The sequence below is a fragment of the Hemicordylus capensis genome, chromosome 5 (assembly GCF_027244095.1).
Source record: "Hemicordylus capensis ecotype Gifberg chromosome 5, rHemCap1.1.pri, whole genome shotgun sequence".
Lineage (NCBI taxonomy): Eukaryota > Metazoa > Chordata > Lepidosauria > Squamata > Cordylidae > Hemicordylus > Hemicordylus capensis.
Genome location: NC_069661.1, coordinates 212490670 through 212512451, shown reverse-complemented (window position 1 = coordinate 212512451; position 21782 = coordinate 212490670). Strand labels below are relative to the sequence as shown.

At 43.1% G+C, this 21782-nt stretch overlaps 1 protein-coding gene and 1 non-coding gene across 5 annotated transcripts in view; one reads left to right on the top strand and one right to left on the bottom strand.

Annotated features, from left to right (window-relative positions):
- Nucleotides 1-19186, bottom strand: part of POLDIP3 (DNA polymerase delta interacting protein 3) — a 32654-nt gene extending 13468 nt beyond the window's left edge. Inside the window, exons 1-7 of one of the 4 annotated variants that reach the window (XM_053258499.1) lie at nt 18903-19186; nt 15708-16095; nt 13030-13107; nt 11789-11884; nt 3749-3931; nt 3230-3307; nt 1956-2085 (exon numbers count right to left, since the gene is read on the bottom strand). In XM_053258499.1, the coding sequence (XP_053114474.1) occupies nt 1956-2085; nt 3230-3307; nt 3749-3931; nt 11789-11884; nt 13030-13107; nt 15708-16095; nt 18903-18967 (1018 nt within the window). In that variant the 5' untranslated portion in view covers nt 18968-19186. Of the gene's footprint in view, nt 1-1955; nt 2086-3229; nt 3308-3748; nt 3932-11788; nt 11885-13029; nt 13108-15707; nt 16096-18350; nt 18537-18902 lie in introns of those variants that run through there. The other 3 variants (XM_053258500.1, XM_053258501.1, XM_053258502.1) reach the window with 3 other exon arrangements.
- A 230-nt stretch (nt 19187-19416) lies between these two features.
- On the top strand, nt 19417-19565 carry LOC128328641 (U12 minor spliceosomal RNA). The gene has a single exon (XR_008309352.1). It is a non-coding gene; the product is annotated as a U12 minor spliceosomal RNA (small nuclear RNA).
- The last annotated feature ends 2217 nt before the right edge of the window (nt 19566-21782 follow it).

Below are 21782 nucleotides of genomic sequence, written 5' to 3'. Positions count from 1 at the left end.
GCATGTCAGCTTGATGGAACTGCGTGGCAATGCTGGGTTGGTGATAGTATTCGCTTTCCAAGATGTTAAGATCCCTGCAGGCAGAATTGGGGGGAAGTCCAGTATTGGTGGGCACTCCCGAACCTCAAAGATGCTTCTGCAATTCCGGTTGTTTGGTACGGTGGGACTGAGTGGTCTTGGCCTTACCTTAATAAGGGAGTTTATTGTAAGGGTTATACTGCCTCCTGTAGTTGCAGTGATCTTGCTGCCTCTGTTTGCTGTAACAGGAATGGTACCTCAGAGTGTATGTGGAGGTAGAAGCAGCCAAAGTAAACGTTTTTGCTGTGAACTTCTTAAAGTTGTTCCATGGTGGCATCCATGGACTCACTGAAAAGGCCAGTTCTGTCAAAGGCCAGACCTTCAAATTTCTCCGTCATGTCACTCTGAAGGTTTGTTGATCTCAACCACACGTATCTCCGCAAAGCCACAGTAGCGGTCAGAGAACGAGATTCTAACTCTGCGAGATCCTTAGCAATACTTAACTGCTATCTGGTTAAGGCAGCCGATTTATCCAGGGTTTGCTGGAACTTCTTAAAATCTTCAGGGGATGAGGTGTTCAAGTCACCCTGAAGAGATTCCGATAGGCCATGGTTGTACTTGGCCGTACATGCCGAGTAATTTGCCACTAATCGACAGGCATGAGGTGGAGTAAACCTTTCTGCCTAATAAGTCCAATTTTCTTCCCTCTTTATCAGATGGTGTGGTGTGGCGCCTTCCCGTTTTTGAAGAGGTGGCATAATCAATCACAAGGGAATTAGGAGCTGGGTCTTTTAGAAGGTACGTGTTTCCTTTCTCCTGTGATATATGCTCTCGTGTCTTTTGGACGTGGAAGTAGATGTATGAAGCACTCCCCAGGCACATTTTGCCGCTCTGGTGATCGCCAGGAGCACGGACAAGACCACAGGCTAAGTGGCCTGCGATTTGGACATGAAATTGTATACTGGGTCGTCTATTGTTGACAATTCCAATTTCAAGTCCAAACCCAGTGCTTCTGCCATGGCCCGCACATGTTTATGATAGGCCTTCATTTCTTCATCTGGAGCTACATAAGGGGTTGGAGGCACATCAGTGGGGGGATCCACTAAGCTGTCTGCATCCTCTGGATCAGATTCAAAATCAGAGGACCCATAATGTTCCGAAGCAGATCCGAGCGGAGAAGACGGGGCACACGGGCATGGTTCACCAGGCATCGAAGGGCTCAAGACTTCCGTCATAAATGGCGGCACGAAGACAAAGCACCTGATTTTTGCGAGTCTGCTTAGAAAAAGACAGACAGATCTTGCACAAGGACATGTTGTGCTCCTCACCCAAGCAAATGAGGCACAAATCATGAAGGTCCTTGGAGGGGAGTTTAGCTTGACAGCCCTCACACTTCTTAAAGGATTTTTTCTTCTTCCCAGCCATTCCACAATTCGAGGGAACGTAGTCAGGTCCATTTCGGGGTCAGGTGCCAGTCATCATCCATCAGCCAAAGCCAGTCCAATATTTCACCAAACGTAGTCCATCAGCTAGAAACGGGTCAAAAAACTGAATATCCATCCGTCCAAGAACTGAGGAATATGGCGCCCAGCCCGCCTTTAAACAGCATGCTGCAAGTGTGAAGGCAGGGCTTGGATGCCTCAACAAACTGCGGCATTGCTATTGCGTGGTTCCTGAACAGACGCAGAAACCATACTTATGGATCTCGACAGATCTCAATCCAGATCCCATATCAATATACATGTCTGTCTCTTTGCAATCTGTGCAGATTTTCTGGCTGCACATTGAGCCCCTGATACAGCAAGGGCCACTGAGAATTGCTCTGTCCTTTGTAGCAGTCATAACATTCTTTTTTCTGTCTTCCTACATCTTCAGCACCATCCATCATCTCTGGTGAAGCAAAAAGCCTCTGCCTTCTGCACAAGACTCATACTTACCATCCAAGCACCTGTTGTTGTATTTCTTATATGCTGTGATGGCATCTTCCTTTTTCACAAACACCACTTCAGCCATTCCAGGGTGTACTAGACGGGCTCGCTTCAGGGCCCCGCACACACAGAACAACTCCTGGAGAAAGAGCAAAGTACAGTAACATTTGATTAGAGGGCTCTAATGTTACAGTTTTGAATATCACAACATGTGGAAGTATTTAAATCTAGCACATCTTAGGAGGTGTGTGCTATTTGTATAGCACCTATTAGGACAATAACAGGTAGTCAGTTAGTATAGAAAAGTCAAAGCTGCTGCAGTCAACCATTATATCTGAGCCATCACACTAGGGAAAACTCCTAGCATTCTGTTTCCAACAGCAGTCACTCAGATGTCTCTAGGTCACACATTGACTGCATAACTTTGGCCTTCCAGTTGTTTTTGGACTACAATTCCCATCATCCCCATGTCCAATAGTAAGGGATGATAGGAGTTGTAGTCCAGTATCTTCAGGAGGGCCAAAACTGTGCAGCTTTGCTCTAGGTACTCAGTTCACAAGCAGTGCATGAAGGTGCTGGTTTTCCTTCATTTATCACCTAGTAATCAGATATAAACTGCCTCTGAACATGCAAATTCCACTTGGCTATCTATAGCGGATAGAATCCATCCTTAGGAATGCCTCTAACACTTTAAAAGCCACATTAATTAGTGTCATCCCCATATCTTATAGCTGTGAATTCCGTAAGTAACCTATAACTTGTGGAATTATGAAATACACTTATAATGTACGTAACACCATAAGTTACAGTGTGTAGAGAAGTTCTTACATTCCTATCATCACATATATTCTCAGTAAACCAGATCTGGAACAACTGAAGATCCAAAATAACCAAGTTATATTCCCCAACTGTTTTTCCACCTTTTAGAAGGAAGTGGCATGGGAAGAGAGAACATGGGTGACAACAAGGCCACTGTCAAAGCATTGTCAGAGTATTCCAGAAACTTTAGGAATGTTCCTGCTGGTGAAGCCTAGAAAAATCTGAAGTCTTCAAGGCCTTACTGTAATGGAGTGGTTGAGGGTCATGGACTAGGCTCTCTTTGGACCAAGTGCACTGCTCTCTAAACAGAAGAAGTTACACATTCATCTGAAGAGATTTGGGAGTCCTGAATGGCTTTGTACTAACATCAGCTGAGATTCTCTAGAGAAAGCACACATCCCATGGTTTAAAAAAAAAAAAAAGACACATGGATAGTCTCAGATCCCAACAACATGCAAACTCACAACAATGTCTTCCTCTGTGACTCGAGGGTGCAAATTATTCACAGTCATCTTGGTACCTTCTAACGGGCTGAAGGCCAGCTGCCAAGAAACAAATAGGTCATACTCAGAATAATTAGGGAGATGACAGATAAGGGAAGAAAAACAGATTGGAATAAATAGGTCTTTGGGGAAGAGGAAAATACAGCAAAGTCTAAAACAGGTAGTTTCTATTGTTTTGAAAGATCTCTATTAATCTCCGATTATTTAATCAGATTATCAGATATGACAATCAGTTCTACCCAACAAGAATTAGGACTCTAACTCTTCTACTACAACTATTAATTGCTCAAGTTACCATTGGCATTCACACAACTGATTCTACTCTTCAGTCTTGGAAAAAAGAAAATAAATTTGTCTATCCATTTATATTGAGACAGGATGCATGTGGGTTTTTGGGGGGAGAAGGGAAAGTGTACTTAAAAATAAGAGTAGGTCTCTGTAGCTGCCACAGAAAGAACTTCTTTTATATCCTTTACTCACCTCAACTGGTGCTGGCTCTTTAGGAGGTTCTTCCTTGGTCACCAAGGTCCGGGACATGTTTGTCAGGGCCTTTGTCCGGATGGGGGAAGGTGGAGCTGGGGGTGCTGTATAGGCATCATTTTGGACCACTTTTGTGAGGGGAACAGTTTTGGATAGAGAGAACTTATTGCCACTTAGCCCAGCCTACAGAAATTGAGGAGGGGAAAAACGCTAGATGTTTTAAGTGCCACAACCAGCAGTCATGACCAATCACCACAATATCCCATTCCAGAAAGATATTTAACCACAAAGCCAATGTGATGAGAGAAAGACTTGCAGCTGTTCATCCCCTAACAGCAGTAGTCAGTTAAAGCATTCAAGGATGCATCAGAAGACTCTTTTTTAGCAGTTGCTTAAGCAGAATAACTGAAATCTGGGTCAGAAATACTTGCATGTTCACAGCATTTTGAGAATGGAATCATTTCATATTTGCAGAATGACAGCATTATTCCTTATTAAGTTCTAACATTTTAAAAGTTAGAATGGAGCAGAACTTTTGTCCCCAGAGTGGGGATACAGTGGAGTACAGCATCTCCAGCAAAAGCTTCTGGCCCATTTTAGAACAGCAAAGTACAAATGCATATACTATTATTAATCCTCATGTCAATTATCAATAATATTAAGTTGCATATTTTATTCACACAAATGGGCCTTTTTAATTGGCTCTTTTTTGACTATTTTATCTGAATGTTGATGTAGTTTGGCTCTTTGGTTTAAAAAGGTTGCTGACCCCTGATAAATAGTCTGAAGGAACCATTTTGCAACAGTGCCATGCAAGAGGTTGCATCCTGTTGCATCCAAATTCAGGATGCTCACTTTGGATACAACCAAATTCAACATCCTGATAGCAGAGGATAGCGTTCAACTGGTAGCAATTTCAAGAAGTAGAACTACAGAGTCACCAGGTTTGAGTCTCAGCCTAACCAACCTCACAGGGTTTTGAGAGAATAAACACAACCATGTACACTGCTCTGGGCTCCCTGGACAAGAGCAGGATGAAAATGTAAATAAGAATAAAAAATAAAATGTAAGCAGTTATTATAAAGGCGAAAGGTTTTCATGGTATATTGAATTACTTAAAATATGGAAGTTGAGAATACACTGTATATAAAGGGAGGAAAACAGACACAGGAGGCTCAAAGTGGTTGAAGCACGATATGAAAACAATTAAAAGCAAATCAACAGCTTCAAAAGTAGAAGCTGAATGGAAACAAGGAACATTACTTGTTAGTAATGTAAACAAGTAAAACATAATTCTATAAGAAAGCAGCAAAAAAAATTGTGGACCAAGACCCCAAAAAACCAAACAAAAAACCTCTTACTGTTTGATTTTTATAACTATATATATTTGAGGGGGAAAGAGACATATCAGGAAATCAAAAGGCCATTAAAGAGCTTAAGTCGATTAGAAAGAATATCATTCCATTTAAACTGCAAGTAGGAACTGTCTTAAGGTGTTGGGATAACAACCAGCACCTGAATTATTTGTAATAGGTACAATGGAGAACAATCATAGCTTATAAAAATGTTTTAGAAGTAAGCCTGGAAGTTGCAAGCCTGGAAGCTCAAATTCAAGGCTATCCAACTGAAGTAGTATATGGCTATATTGAAAAAGACTTGAAAAAACCTTTAACTAATCATGACTTGTATCTACATACAGATTCCTTTGAGGCTGTCAACAAGCACATAGTTCTAAGTAATCAGCTTGGGGGTGGGGGTGGTGGGAGTTATTTTGATTCTAAAAAAGACAGAAAAAGGGAAGAAGGTGCTGCAGCATTAGGGTTGCTTGTTCATAAACCAATAGTTAAAGGCAGGTTTGCAAATAGCCCATCTGTGGCACACAACTGCCCCTAAGTGAGCAGGCTAGCCCTCATTCTCTAGGGATGTGCATGGAACCGGCAGAGGGTGTCTAACTTTAAGGGTGGGGGAAGGTGCACTTACCACCACTACCCTGCTGCGTTCCCCCCGCCAGTGCTCAGTTTTCCAAAAGTACTTCGAGGCAGCAGCGTACCTCCCTGCCGCCCCGTTGTCCAGATGTGACTGGAAGTGGTGAGCATGCCTGCGTGTAAGTTTTGGACTTTTGGAAAACTGAGTGCTGGCGGGGGAAACACACCCTCCCCCGCCCTTAAAGTTAGACACCACCCACCACTGAACTGGTGGAACCACCAGCCTGTCGAGCCGTTTCGGTCTCCGAACCGGTTCCGTGCACATCCTTATCATTCTCCCTTCTAGCCTTGAAGAGCTTCCTGACTACTCAAGAATGGGCAGGAGAAAATCATCCTGAAAGGGGTAGAGAGACAGTTTTGGTGGAAGATTTCAGGATTTGCGGGAAGATGTGGGCAGAGGAAGGGACAGCATTCTGAAAAGAAGCTGGGATCAGCCCCATGCAAGGGACAGCAAACATTACTTCCATGTTCCTTTGCACAGTCTGATGCTAATGGAGCTCTTATCTCTCACTGTCTCTGTGATGCTGTCCCTGTGTTAAACACAGTTGTGTTTGGGAGGCTGAGGGACTGCTCTCACCTTTTTGGTAGGAAGAAAGAGAAAGCACTAACTTGGAAATCCCAACTGAGCAACATTCTGAAAGCTGCTTATAGGGCTGCCCCATTTCCAGTAAAGCTGGAAAAGGGAAAGCCTCACCTGCAGTTTTCAGAATGCTGATCTGTTGAGGCTCCAAAGGTGCAGGACATTCTGATGCATATTTGAATCCCAATGAATTCCATCGTACTTAACTCCCTAATGTAAACCACCCAGAGATGGAAGTTTGGGGCGGTGCACAAACATCTGGAACTGGATGTTGCCAACGCAACGTTTGGTCTTGTTATACTGGATGGTTTTCAGACTGTGTTGCCTGAGGTGGTGGACAGGCTACTTGGAAGGTTGAGGCCTACCACGTGTGTCCTCGATCCGTGCCCTTCATGGTTGGTGAAAGCTTGTAGGGAGAGACTGGGTCTGTGGGTGGCAAGGGTGGTGAATGCCTCTTTAGAGCAAGGGGTGGTCTCCACTTGCCTGAAGGAGACAGGCCGCTCCTTAAAAAGCCCTCAATGGAACCAGATGACTTAAATAATTTTCGACCAGTTTCAAACCTCCCCTTCTTGGGCAAGGTGTTGGAGAGCGTTGTGGCGTCTCAGCTCCAGGCAGCCCTGGATTAATCTGATTACTTAGATCCTTTCCAGTCTGGCTTCTGACCTGGTTATGGGACTGAAACTGCCTTGGTTGCCCTGGTGGATGACCTACACCAGGAGATAGATAGAGGAAATGTGACTCTGTTGATCCTCCTGGACCTCTTAGTGGCTTTAGATAACATCGACCATGGTATCCTTCTGGGACATCTCTCTGGGTTGGGACTTGGGGGCATGGTTATACGGTGGCTCTGTTCCTACCGAGGGGGTCGTACTCAGAAGGTGGTGCTGGGGGATGCCTGCTCCACCCCTTGGGCCTTTGGGGTGTCACAAGGAACTATTCTGTCCCCCATGCTGTTTAACATTTACATGAAGACCCTGGGAGAGGTCATCCGTAGGTGTAGGCTGCAGTGCCAATCAATATGCTGATGACACCCAGCTCTATCTATCTTTTAAGTCAGCAGACACCAGGGAGACAGTGGATACTCTTGAAATGGGGCTTGGAGGTTGTTCAACCGGGGGCAAACAAGCTGAAACTCAATCCAGATAAGACGGAAGTGCTCTGGGTTGGTAGAACTTATCATCCGAGTAATGAGGTAAATCTGGTCTTGGAAGGGGTCACGCTCCCCCTGAAAGACAAAGTCCGCAGCCTGGGGGTGCTTCTAGACCCAACGCTGTCCTTGTAGGCGCAGGTGGTGACGGTGTGCAGAAGCACCTTTTACCAACTATGGCTGGTACACCAGCTGCGACCCTACTTGGAGAAGTCAGACCTGACCTCAGTCACTCATGCGTTGGTAACATCCAGATTGGACTACTGCAATGCGCTCTATGTGGGGCTGCCCTTGAAGACTGTTCGGAAGCTTCAGCTGGTTCAGAATGCTGCAGCAAGGATGCTCGTGGGTGAGAGTTGCTTCACGAGTATTACATCCATCCTGCGTCAGCTTCATTGGCTACCAGTCCACTTCTGGGCTAGATTCAAGGTGTTGGTATTGACCTTTAAAGCCCTACACGGCTTGGGGCCAGGGTACCTGTCGGATCGCATTCGCCCATATGAATCTGCCAGGGCCCTCCGATCATCATCCCAGGCCTTGCTCATGACCCCGCCACTAACAGAGATCCAGTTGGCGAGGACTAGAGACAGGGCCTTTTCGGTTGTGGCCCCTTGGCTTTGGTACGCCCTCCCTGAAGAGCTTTGCCATGCTCCCTCCCTCAGTGTTTTTAAAAAACATTTAAAAACACACCTTTTTAAAGAGGCTTTTTAATAACATTATTATTTTGTTATATCTGGTAGGTTCTTTAGCTTCATTAGCTTCTTATAATTTTCAGTTTTAATTTGAACCTAATAATTGTTTTTAATCTGACTTTTAAAAAAAACCCTAATTTTATTACTTGTATCTGTGTCTATCTTATTGTTGTGAGCTGCCCCGAGAAGTATTGCACTGGAGGGGCGGGGGATAAATATTTCTAAATAAATAAATAAATAAATAAATAAAATAAAAAGACAAAGAAATAAGCAAACTCAGGGTCACAGGAGCAGAGTGTTTTTTCTTCCCTTATAGAGAAAGGAAAGAGTCACAATCCAGTTTCTACAACACAGCCCAAGGACAACGTTATGAAGGCTGTGTGAGATAAGAGCTCTGTTAATGTTGCATTGTGTGAAAGTGCAAATGTGTGCAGCCAGTTGTCTTGGGGTTGGGAGAAAAATAGCCCAAGGGGAAAGGAAGTGCAGGATGAGGGATGTAATTATGGCCCATTCTTGGATCTGGCAAGATGGAAGCTGAGATTATCAGGATAGTGAATTCCATGCTAGGCGCCAGGTTATGTATCTATGTATCTTTGTATGTTTCTATGTGTAAACCGCTTTGGGTGCCTTTGTAAAGGCAGAAAGGCGGTATAAAAATGTAGTAAATAAATAAATAAAATAAATAGGGAGTGGATGAGAAGGGCTCTGGTGAGTGGGTATTTATCTCTTACCTAAGAGCCATCTTACACTGAAGACAAAGCCTAAACAGCATATGTAAAGATATAAACAAACTGCTGTTTGTATAGCTCTTTATTGATGCTTTCACACAAAGCACTCTGAGTGGTTAGTCTGAAAAGAGGTATAAATGACAAAAATAAGTATAGGAAACACCTGCACTGGTAGACTTCATGCAAGCAAAGCTACAGGGTTCCTGTCAATTTTAGGATCAGGGTAAACAGGTAGCTATCCTAAGGACCTGTACTGAGACTTTTAACAAAACTTTTATTAACAGTCTGAAAAGAGAGGCTATACTGTGAGGTAGCAAACACACAATGCTTCCACAAGAAGCATTAAAAAGGTCATAGCATACAAAAGGATCTTCCAGAAATGGCAGAAACAGTTCTAAGCTGGCTTCTACCATGTAGGAAACATGTTCGATAATATGCTGAAAATGTCATCTCTGTTTGCTTCTCTGAGAATGTCTCCATACATTAGAATGTCACAGCATAACCCATTCTGTACTGCTGCATGTCACTCTGGTTGACCATTCAAAGGTCTGAAATGTGAACACAAAGGTGAACAAAGATATTCAAGAGTATGAAACAACTGCGGTGCAGGTGACAGACTTAGGCTATAACTCACAGCCTATTTCTGTCAGAGTAATCATTTTATGCTCAATGGCACTGTTCCAGCAGAGTAAGCTGGCTGTGGTCTTCAAACATGGGCCCTCTAGCTTAGGAAAGGAGTAAGGAGCACATGATCAACTAGACCACAAATTACATGGTCAAAGTCTTCTTTAGCATTTTTAGCCTACTTTCCAGTAGGCTTATGAGATCACCCGGCATTCTGTGTGTCTGTCCCCCCGATCAACTTCACAACGCATGAACCAATATGAACCAAATCAGGTACAGTTGTAGGTACACACAGGGACTTCTCAACGGCATAGTTTGTGATGATGTCATCAACCCTGATTCAAGATGATGGATGTGTAAACTTTTGAGGTGCAAGTGGGCTAACTTGTGAACCGCCTAACTGATTTGAACCAAATTTACTAGGCTACAGCTGTAGGGGCACATGGGGAAATCTCAATGGCATAGTGTGTGATGATGTCATCTACTCCAGCCAAGATGGCGGATGCATGAATGTCTGAGGTGCAAGTGGGCTAACTTGTGGACTGTCTAACTGATTTGAACCAAATTAGGTACAGTTGTAGTGAGTGACATGCAGGGACACCTCAATGGCGTAGTGTGCAATGATCTCATCAACCCTGATTCAAGATGACGGACATGTAAACTTTTGAGGCACAAGTGGGCTAACTTGTTAACTGCTTAGCCAATTTGAACTAAATTTGTTACAGCTGTAGGTACACCTCAACTGTGTAGTTTGTGATGATGTCATTACCCCTGCTAACTGGGCAAAGAGGCACCTTTTTAACGTGGTGGTTCTCTTTATTTAGCAGGCGGGGAGTAATTGGCCCTATCCACCTCCAGTGACTGTTGCTGGTGTCTTACATTTCTTTTAGATTGTGAGCCCTTTGGGGACAGGGATCCACCTTATTTATTTATTATTTCTCTATGTAAACCACTTTGGAAACTTTTGTTGAGAAGCAGTATATAAATATTTGTTGTTGTTGTCATCCACCCCAATTCAAGATGGTGGGCACATAAATTTTGAAGTACAAGAGGGCTAACTTGTGAACCACCTAACCGATTTGAACCAAATTTGTTTCAGCTGTAGGGACACATAGGGATGCCAAAATGGCATAGTTTGTGATGGTGTAATTCACCCTGATTCAAAATGGCGGATTCATAAACTTTTGAGGCGCAAGTGCACTAACTTGTGGACTGTAACCAATTTGAACCAAATGAGGTAGTTGAGTGAGTGACTTACACGGATACCTCAATGGTGTAGTTTGTAATGATGTCATCCACCCTGATCCAAAATGGTAGATGCATGAACATTTGAGGTGCAAGAGATCTAACTTGTGGGTCTCGATTTGAACCAAATTTAGCCCAGTTGTAGAGAAAGTGAAAGGAAAGTAGGCAGATGGGTTCTTTCTTAGTTTCATAAAGTAGAGACAAGATATTTAGTCTACAGAACTCCTTGCCTTAGGATACTATCAAGATAAGTATTATAAATGGATTCAGTTAAGAATTATTTTTGAACCTGTCAGTGCTGAAAGTGAAAGTAAACTAACAATCTAGGACACTTCATTTCACAACTGTCCTTCAAAGTACCTTGCACTTGGTATTGCTGGAGAGAAGATGTTATGATCCAATATGGTAGTTACTAGTCTTGCAAAACAACTCCTTCAACAAGGTAGCCTTTCATGGCCACAAATCATGAGAACAAATTCTACATCATCTTCAATTAATGATGTCCTCAGAAGTATGGTGCTACAGGTTCACTGCTGACATAAGAGACAAGTGGGCTAGGCTACACTATGGTGGGAGGTCTGACTTTCTAGTCTCCTTTCCACTTTTTCTCCATTCTGGATCAGAAGGCTGGTACCTGCTGCTCTATAGCCAGAATAATTTTGGACAACAGCATAGAATCAGTAGGACCAAAAATAGTTTCAGTTACAGGCTTCCCAATGCAATGAGAAGAAAAGTAAATTGCACATCTGAAGAGCAGAGATTGCATTGTTTGCCAGCAGTGCAAGCTGTTGCTACTCTGTCTGGAACAGGTACACATAAGTACAACAAGACGTTGGAAGAGGCAGCTGGAAGAGGCAGTTGCTGCAAGCATAATTATAATGGAATAGGGAGGGGCCAGAATACTTACAAACTTGAAAAAGAATACAAGGCCCATAAAGCCAGAACCAATATGGTCATCCAGCGTGAGCATAGAGCAGGTCTGTCTACATGTGAATACCAGGTTAGAGGGGGTGGGCAAACTAACAAGGCAGACTCTTACCGCACTGTGCAGAAAGCTGTTTGTGGTGGTGATTTTCATCTGTTTGCTCGGAAGGGGAGATGCAGTTTCATCATCATCTTCCACATCATACAGGCACTAAAAAGAGAGAGAGAGGAAACAAATAAATGACATATAAATATGAGTGACTTGACATTTCTGGTTCTCCAAGAGTGAAATGGACATTCTGAAGAAGCAAGGTAAGCTGTTAAGTGGCTTCCATTCATCTATTTATACCCTTAAGAACAGTTATAAGCACATCAATTTCACTGGTGTGACACTCACTGACCAAATGGATTTTCTGAATATGTCTCAGCAATGAAACAGGCATGCACGTAGCTATTCGAATAGACATTTGCTTCATCTTTAAACAATGCTTAAACATGAAAATATACAGGGACTTACCTATCAAAATCTGTACTTCAAAACTGCTCAGTGCATTTACACTCAGCACTATTCTGTAGAAGCTCATGACATGTGGGTAATATTAATATTTTAACAAAAGTTGCTCACTGGTTTTAGTATTTGAATTGTATGTCTCCAAAACCTCTCAGCACTTAACTAGAATGAATCTGGACATCAGACCAAGCTGTAACTTCAAAGCAGCTAAGCTAGAGCAGATGTGACATCTTGTCTGCCCAGGTCCACTGTGATATTACAGAAGATCAGCCAAGGGTTCCAAATATGTAAGGCAGGCAGAGAGGTCAGAGGTTGAGGAGAACAACACACAAGTAAACAGGATGGGGAGTACAGAACCATTGGGGAAGGTTCTAAAGCAGGCCTGCTCAACTTTAGCCTTCCTGCAGATGTTGGCCTACAACTCCCATAATCCCTGACTATTGACCACTGTGGCTGGGGGTTATGGGAGTTGTAGTCCAAAAACAGCTGCCAAAGTTGAGCAGGCCTGTTCTAAAGGCTCTTAACAATGGCTGATATGAGGAAAATGGAGAAGTACTTTTGAGCAGTTTTTCCTCATGTCAACCAATATGGTTTCTATGATTTGTCATTGTGAGATATTCTATATATGGCCACCTGAGAGGTGAATACTGCACAACTGCTGGCAACAAAATGGATGCAGATGACACTCTCAGCCCACAAACTGAGTAACAAACATGTTATAATTTACGAGTCAAGTAGAAGTTGCAAATCATATCTAATGCCAATCTTCTAAAACAAGCACAAGTTACAGTCAAAGCCCTACAAGTGTTTTACAGCATTTCCTACTTTCCTACTAAGTCACGCACCTGTTTGTGTGTGTGATTGTTCACAACGTTGATCTTCATACCTGCAGGGTGAGAGTGTGATGGAGTTGCAGCCTTCTGCTGTGAAGGGGGGAGAGAGGGGGGGGGAAACCCACCATTAACACCAGTGCACCACTTCCTGTTCTTAATTTATGGAAGGATATGAAGAAGTGAGTTGCCCTTCTTCAATGCCCCTGGTTACAAACAGACCTTTTTTCTTTTTACCATTTACCAAACTTTTGAGCTCTGCAAGCCATAATATTTGACAGCTCTTTCTAATCTTTGCAACATTTACTGGCAGGATGAACATTTATTTTAATAGAACGTAGTGAAAAATAGCATAACCAGACTTTCCAACTATTCAGCAGATCACTTTGTGCAAGTAGAATGGAAAAGCATGATTGCAACAGCCCTCTTCAGAGTCATATTCTTCACTTTTAAGCATGCCCTAATTCCATCATTTTTAATTGGCTTTGACACAGTAGCTTCCCTTTTCTGTAGGGTCACTAACCTGAGCTTTGGTTCACTTCTTTACTCAAGACAGTTGGGTTCAGTCTTGGTTTATTTGTGAGACCAGACTAGGTCACTCCTAAAACAGCACTGTACTTTCTCACTGCAAAGAAAGTCTTTAGAGTAAGTAATATCTTAATAAATTTATGTATTTATATAAAGGCCATAAAAGCAAATGGTGGTTGTTAATCATCCTTTCAGGAACAATATGTTCTTAAAAAAACTTCAGCATCTGACAGCTTGGGAGTGTTTATCATTACTTTCTAGTCTGTCAACTAAACTTTCTTTCCTTTAGCCTTGCATCTTTTCCTCATTGCCCACAAAAACACCAATGGAGTTACTGCATGCTTAGCAGGAACCACTGGCAGATATGATGGCATATACATATAGCAAAGGAACTGGAGGGCAGGATGTGATGCCAAGTAATTGTCGTCTTAAGATATGTACACACACAAACTACACAAGTAGCCTGTATATTGACCACCACACGGGCCTCATGCCAATGCACAACTAACCCTACATGTAGAGTTCACTGTGGGAAAGCTGTGATCAGATGTGCAACAAAGCTTTGCAATCCAAAAGACAGATTGATAACTCATGCAGGAATCAGTGTTCCTTCTAACAGGGATTCCCAGATGTTGACTACAACTCCCATACTTCCCAGCCAAAGGCCACTGCAATTAGTGAACAGTGGCAGGCATTGTTGTGTAGTCTGCACTTCATTACTGCAGCAGTGCTGGGTCATCTCACATTATACAATTCTTGCTTTAAGAGACAGAGAGTAACTTAACATCCCTCCCTTCCACTTCCACACCACATTTCACTTACATGAGGGGAAGGAATAGGCAAAGTACTCTATCAAAGCCAGGAAAAGAATAATGTTTCAGTAGCTCAAAGTGCTAGGTAAATCAGAAATCTATGCAAGCCTTCCCACTCCTACACCACAGAAAAAAATCTGCCAGAGATTATATATTGTATAATATACATCAATAATATATACATGTATAATATACATGTATATAATGTAAATATAAGCTCTTACATAAAAGTAGTAACAAATTACTGAAAACTACTAGCAACTTTATTCAGTGTTTTAATGGTATTTTTACTAAGGTGTTCAGTGGTGAAATAATTGTTAAAATATCCCCAAGTTTATCCTGGGGGGGAAATCAAGGGAATTCACACAGACCATACCTCTTAGAGATACAAGTTCAATCTGTCTGAATATTCATGGTGCAAGCACTTGCACTGTTTCATCATGCAGAACTAGTACTTAGCAAAAATAATTAGTATTTCTACACACTACTTAGTGCCTTAGTAGGCACTACACACTACCAAGGGCTTTGACTGTGAGCCCTGGGGGGACAGGGTCCCATCTTTATTTTTGTTTCTCTATGTAAACCATTTTGGGAACTTTTGTTGAAAAATGGTATATAAATATTCATCATCTTACTACTCAGATTACAACTCACTAATAATAGCAGATTAGAAAACAAAGCAATAATCCAGAACTCATATGCATAACAACAACTTTATCTGTTAGCCGTCCCATAACAAATTGTTCTCTCAGCTGTTCACAACACAATAAAAACATCCAATTAAAACACATAACACAAAACAAATTACGGTAATACAAAATACAGTACAAAATGTTTTAAAACTTTTTTTTATAAATCAATTTTAAAAAGTCTGAGTGAACAGAAAGGTTTTAACCTGGCGTCGAAAAGAACAAACTGGGGAGCTATCTCATTGATCGGGTGCCCCCACCTAAAAGGCCCTCTCCATAGTAAACCTTGCCTTCACCTCATTTGGCAGGGGCACTAAGTAGGGCCTCCAGAAATCTTAAGGTCCAAGTTGGGGCATGTGGGACAAGGCACTCTCCCAGATAACCTAACCCCAAGCCATTTAGGACTTTAAAGGTTAAAACTAGCACTGAATTGAGCCCAGAAGTGGACTGGGAGTCAGCAAAGCTGACAAAGCACTGGTGTGATATGATCAAAATGCCCAGCCCCAAAATGGATTTCTCTTTATCCTAACTATAATGCATTACTGCTTTCCCCATATTGTTCTTTTATGAAATACACTGGACCTATTCTCAAGCAGCTGCCACTCCAGAGAGCAACTGCCGAACAGACAAGGGGGGGACTTCAGGGCTGGTAACTATGACCTACTTGAATTGTTTTTGTGATCTTCATGGCTGGGGTCACCGTTTCTACAGCAGTGTTAACAACAGCTGCAGTAGTAGCATTCCTTTTCAAGCTGATCTTCTCCCTGGCATCAACAACTTTAGTCACCTTCTCGACACTTTGTTGTTTTCGGGAATTCAGCATTTCTCGGGCATCTTGCACTTTCCCTTTAATTTTGAATCTGGCATCTTTCTGAAGCAGTTTTTCCCGGGCATCTTTCACACCAATTTTGTGTCGTGCATCAGTAAGGCCAATTTTTTGCCGTGCATCAAATGTCCGCTGGAAACCAATACTTGATGCTGGTCTGCTTAGAAATGTTTGTTGGACTCCAATTCGAGATCTCATACCTCCAAATATTGGTCTGGTGTTCAGTCTGGGGAATAGAAATATAAGGTGTTAGAAGTGGATAACAAAACAAATGCCAACATTTCAACAAGTTAAAATACGGAAAGGAAGGACAGAAAGAGAGAGAACGCAAGCCAATTTCAAATTACAGATGCAAGGAGTTCCAGACTCAGAGATCCGTCAATCTGAAATGCAGGGGATAGCCCTGCTAGATGTGAAGAAAGCTCAGAATTGATGACAGAAAAGGAAAAGAAACTAAGACCTGTGAAGTGGCCACCAACTGTTATTACATAAGTAACCAACAAAAATAATCTCACATGTCATTCTAGGAAACAAGGTTGAAACAGGAATGGTTTGTCCCTCATGGCTTCCAAAGTTTGAAATTCAGATTTTTACATCAGATCTGTGCTTGTAAAGGCATATCACATAATGCATTGTGCCAAAGTGACAGGAAACTATGCATTAAAAGATATCTATGGGAATTTGAGAATTCTACCTGAAATTTAATCAGCTCATCAAGCAGCACATCAGTTAGATTTTATAGAAGCATTCAGGTATTTAGTGGCAGATACTTTTTGTAAGCTGCAATTAATTTTGCAATTAATTCCATATGCAATTAATTTCCAGCCACATTCCAGCCTCTGAGGCTGACCCTCATGGTTCTATCTTCACCCATTTCACTCAGATTGGTGGGCCCTGGCTAAAAAACAGAGCAAAAGATCTAATTGGTGCCACTTGAGATCACAGATCCTGGCATTTAGCAAAGATAGATACATATTTAAGAGAATGCCTTCTTCATCAACCCCACCACCTATTAAGATCACCTGAAAAGGTCCGGTTGCAGTTGCCACCAGCTCAATTGATGGAAACTCGAAACTGGGGCTTTTCTAGAGTTGCCCCAGGACTCTGGAATGTGCTTCCTCATCAAATTAAGAGTTTCCCCTTCTCTGAATGCTTTTAAGAGGGACATGTACAGCCAGCAAATGATCTAATGTTGGCATTTGGCAAAGACATTATATGAAATCCTCATCTTCATGGTAGATGAACAAAAGATAACAATAAGTTCGTCTCAGACATGAGACTTATTGCTCTGTGCCATCAATTGATTGCCCATGGGAAAACATTCCTGAAGACAAGGACTGAAGGCAAGTATTGCAAATTTAACTTATTTCTGTGTTTTGGCCATCGGCGGTAAATAAAGTATCTATCTATCTATCTATCTAACTTACTTCTGCATTATCAAATTCAGCAGAGGATACAATGGATGTGACTTGTCAGAAATGGCTCACTCTTATAATAGGACAATTGATCAGAGAGGCTGCAAAACCTCTTTTCACTGAGCCTTACAAGGAGAGACCGGACAGGTACCCTGGATGCTCGCAGTTCTAGAATTTCATGACACACATTTTCATTACAACAACAGTATCTAAAATCTAGTACATGATTACAAGCTATTTCCTTCTGTTCGACTGGGATAAATAACAATAACTACAGCTTTGACGGCAAAAAAGATAAATGGATAACCACGTTATGCCCAGGCCAAAGACTGTTTATGACAATTATTAAACAGCATGGTGGCATCTATAGGATGCCAAGGACAGCGGCGTCTGGTGGGCCACTGTGCGAAACAGGATGCTGGACTAGATGGGCTTTGGGCCTGATCCAGCAGGGCTGTTCTTATGTTCTTATGACAGAAATCATAACAGAAAGATCATGGATAGCAAGGATATATGCATAAAATCTCTGGGGCTCTTTGGTTCAAACATCCAGAGAAGACCAGAATCAGAAGTAATGATTCTGGTAGGACTTTGTTATTAAACTATTATGGATTAAAAGTGACAACAAGGTGCGGAGAGTTAAACAAGTGTACGGACCTAAGAGCTTACGATCAGTGCTAGAGAAATGACACGGGGTGAAGGGAGAGATAAGGGTCTGACAAAAAACAAAGATGAATATGGGTGGTGGCTGAACAGCAAGTGAAGGATAGCTCAGGAAATATTTTCCTGAAAATGCAGGGCCTGGAGTAGAACTAAGACAAAGAGGAGGCACCTTTGGCAACTGGAAAAGGAAACACTATCCTAAGGAGAAGGAGGAATAAGGAGAGTTGACAACAGATCAGAACAGAAGGTCTAAAAGGAGGTGTAAAAGGAGAGAAGGAATGGCATCTGCTCAGAGGCCGAAAAGTAGAGAGTCTGGAAAGGATAGGCTAGAATGTTGAATTATGCCAAAAAAGGTAAGTACACAAGGGGTGCCAATGACACATCCTAGCATCCCAAAACATACCCCGCAGCACAGTGGCAAATCATTTTGAGCCAGCCCTGGTGACAAAGAGCCAGTATCAAGGCTTAGGGATAACGAGCAGGAGGCAAGAGGAGAGGTTAGTCCTGAGACCTTCAGGTGAGGGGGCAACGAGAGAGGGGCTGCGCTTGTCTGTGCTCCCGAGAGAGCACCGCCAGGCTTATTCCGGGGCGGGGGCCACAACTTCTCCACTCACACGCGCGCGCACACTAAGGGGCCCCTTTCCCCCTTCGTGCGTGTGACATGGTGCGTCTTTCCTCCCTTCGAGCGTGTGACTGTCTGTTTCTCCTGCAAGCCACCTCGCAGCTCAGGACGGCTCAACAGAACCGAACGCTCCAGTGGGTTATGACTGACAAGAGGACTAACCAATCAGCATACACAGAATGCCACTCTCGGCCAACAGAGAGCACCTCCCGGAACAGAGTCCGGATCCAGCCTCTGGGCACTAATGCCGGGGGGAGGGGGGGGAAGGCTCGCGAACACAGCCCCCTTCCCGCGTGCGCTGCACACCAGGCCCTTTTCCTCAGCTCAGCTTACCTCCCCTTCGCATTCACGTTGACTCCCCGTTTCCTGATCAGCTCGTCTAGAGACAAGTCCGCCATGTTGTCGCTAGGCCCGGAGATAAGTCGCAGGCAGCGACCGAAGCCCGGACATGAGACCGAACTGCTTCCGGTCTCGCACTGCTCGCTCGCTCTCTCGCTTCACTCACACACACACACACCCTCCCCAACTGCAAAGAATCTCGCGACTCGAACAATCAGGCTGGGCTAGCACCCGCGCCCTACTAGAGAACTTCACGGCGGCTAGTGTCCCATAATCCTTAGCGGCGAGAATGCTTATTTGCATAGGCGTCGAACGGGCGGCACTGGCGCTGTTTTCTATACACTTAAGGGTCGTTTTCGTCTTTGTTTAGTGTGTTACAAGCTCAGCCAGGAAATCCTAAATTGTGTTCTGGGACTCGTAAGAACCTGCGTCTTTTTCATTAGTTGTACACCCTAATGTAGAAAGCGACTGCAGCCAACCAGGTGCCCTTCTTGAGCTAATACTCCTTATGCCTTAAACTTATGAGTAAGGAAAATAACGATCCGGGGTGACGCCCGGGTCCTCACTGCTAATGTGAGAAGAATTTTTGAACGGGTACAGGTCGTCCCTATAGTGACCCGCCTACTTAGCGGGATGCTTGGGCGCTTGATCTGCCCGGCCATTTTTTTTGAAAATGTTAAATAAGTTGGTCTTTTCTCCTGTGTTTTGGGGAGAGGAGATAACTGGCAAAGTTCGGAGTTGAATTAGGCTTGATTTCCCGGAAGATGATTTATCGCAAGCAACTTTCCTAGCAGAGGTTTCTATCACGAAGAAAACGCTTAAAATTGCAATTTTGCACCAGTAGAAAGACGCTTGTCTAAATAAACATAAAATTTAAAAGTCAGCTTTAGGCTGGAAAACTTGATTATGTGTGAACCTAAGGATATAACACACACGAAAATAGTTAATATAGGTGAGAGCTCGTTCTGATTAGCACCTTGTGTTTTTAATTGTATTGAGTACCTGGTGTAGTTCAGAGGTAGAACAATTGTACCTCTTAGAGCTTGTAAGACTTACCTTCGAACTTGCCGTTCAGCTATGGATTTGATAGGGGGCCAGAAGCAGCACTCAAAGCAGCGCTTGTGCAAAGGCACAAGCTCAAGCAATTTTTCTTCTGATCCCTCCTCTTCGCTGCAGCCTCCTGAAAAGCCGTCTCTCTGCTCAGCACTGAGGAACCAGCAAAACTCACACAGTGAGAAAGGCCAGAACGCAGAATTCAGTAATCATGCATTTTAGAAGACAGTGTGTAACACTTAAATTTTATGTGGGTATATTGGCTGATGAGATCTGGTGGAATTACTGCTAGCTCAGGATCTCTTGTATTAAAGTGTGTATGTCACTATGACACTTAGGACTGATGAACAGGTGTATCAGTGTTTCTAGAAATCTAAGCTTTGGTACACAGTGCAAAATACTGGTATGAAGGTGGAGGGATAGGATGTCTTGTATCTCTCAAATTACTCATGGCATTTAAAAAAAATCTTAAGACAGCATCTGGATTTCAGATGGGGAAGGAGAAAGGACCAGCCCAGGTCTGGGAGCTCTTGTCCTCAGCTCTTAAAGAGACCATCAATGGCCTGAAATAACAATACTATGTAAATCTTATGTGACTTCTTGGTTTGTTTTTTAATATTGTAAACTGCTTTGGGTGTCTTTGTCAAGGCAGAAAAGCAGTAGAAAAATGCAATAAATAAATGCTAGCCAATAACACAAGGAGTTTCAGCTTCCAAGCCAAGTCCTTCCCCATTCAAGGCACAGGTTGTTATAGACTGGTGTTTTTCCAGTTCAGAAGATACCAAGTTGGGTGTAATCCTAGGCTGTGGGAGTTAAATTCCCAGCAGTTGTGCTAACTTGTGACAATATACTGTGAATTAGGTGGGGTCCAAAATAGAACATTGTCACAAGTTAGCACAACTTGCTTGCCAACACCACCAAAATGCGTGGGAGGTTTTCAGGTGATAAACCTGAAAAGAATTTTCCTTACACTGCTCCATTACTAAGAACAGAGCTATAGAGCACACCTATCTGCTGGTTCTGAAGTGCAGCTTCAAAAAGGAAGAGAAAAAACTCCAAGCCCCTTGTGAAGACATTGGATTGGTGAACATAATTTGTCTTCTGCACAAATCATTTCAATTCTCTACACATCCATTTACAAGACATGCCCTGCACTTCTTGTGCTGCCATGCACTCAGATGTTCAGTGGCAGCCCAAGAGCTCAGTATGTGCAAGGCAGGTTGTCAAATGCTGCTCCTCAATCTCAGGCATGCACTACTCATGAACTCAGGCATATGTGCACACCCATGTCTGCTTCCTCTTTGGCAGCTGGTAAGAAGCAAGAGAAAATGTGGAAAATAGAATAGTGTAGATGCTCTAGCATGTTCTAGGACTCTACTGCCCTTTCTACACTTCCTTTTTCATGTCTTCACCTTCTCATAATCAGCTGTCCACTGGCATGACAGGGAGGAGGCAGAGGAGGTAGATGTGTGCCAAATCAGACATGGAGTGCTTGTGAAGAAGCCTATCTCAAAGTGGCTTTTTGCCAGGCAGCTGTGCCCATGGCAGTGGGAGCCAGGCAAGGTGGCGCTGGGACACTTTATCCCTTCTAGTATCCCAATAACTCAATGCTTGAGGCACCTGCCTCATGATAGGCTCACCTCTGCTGATGCAGCAAACACAACACTGATTTAGTAGCTTGTCTTCTACAACAGAGATCGACAGAAGGCTTTTTGTAGTCACTGATGGACCATTTAGTCCCTGTCAGTTGCTGGGATTCTTGCAGCAAATGCTGAACTAAGTTGACACTTGTATGATCCAGCAGGACATTTGTGTTCTTAA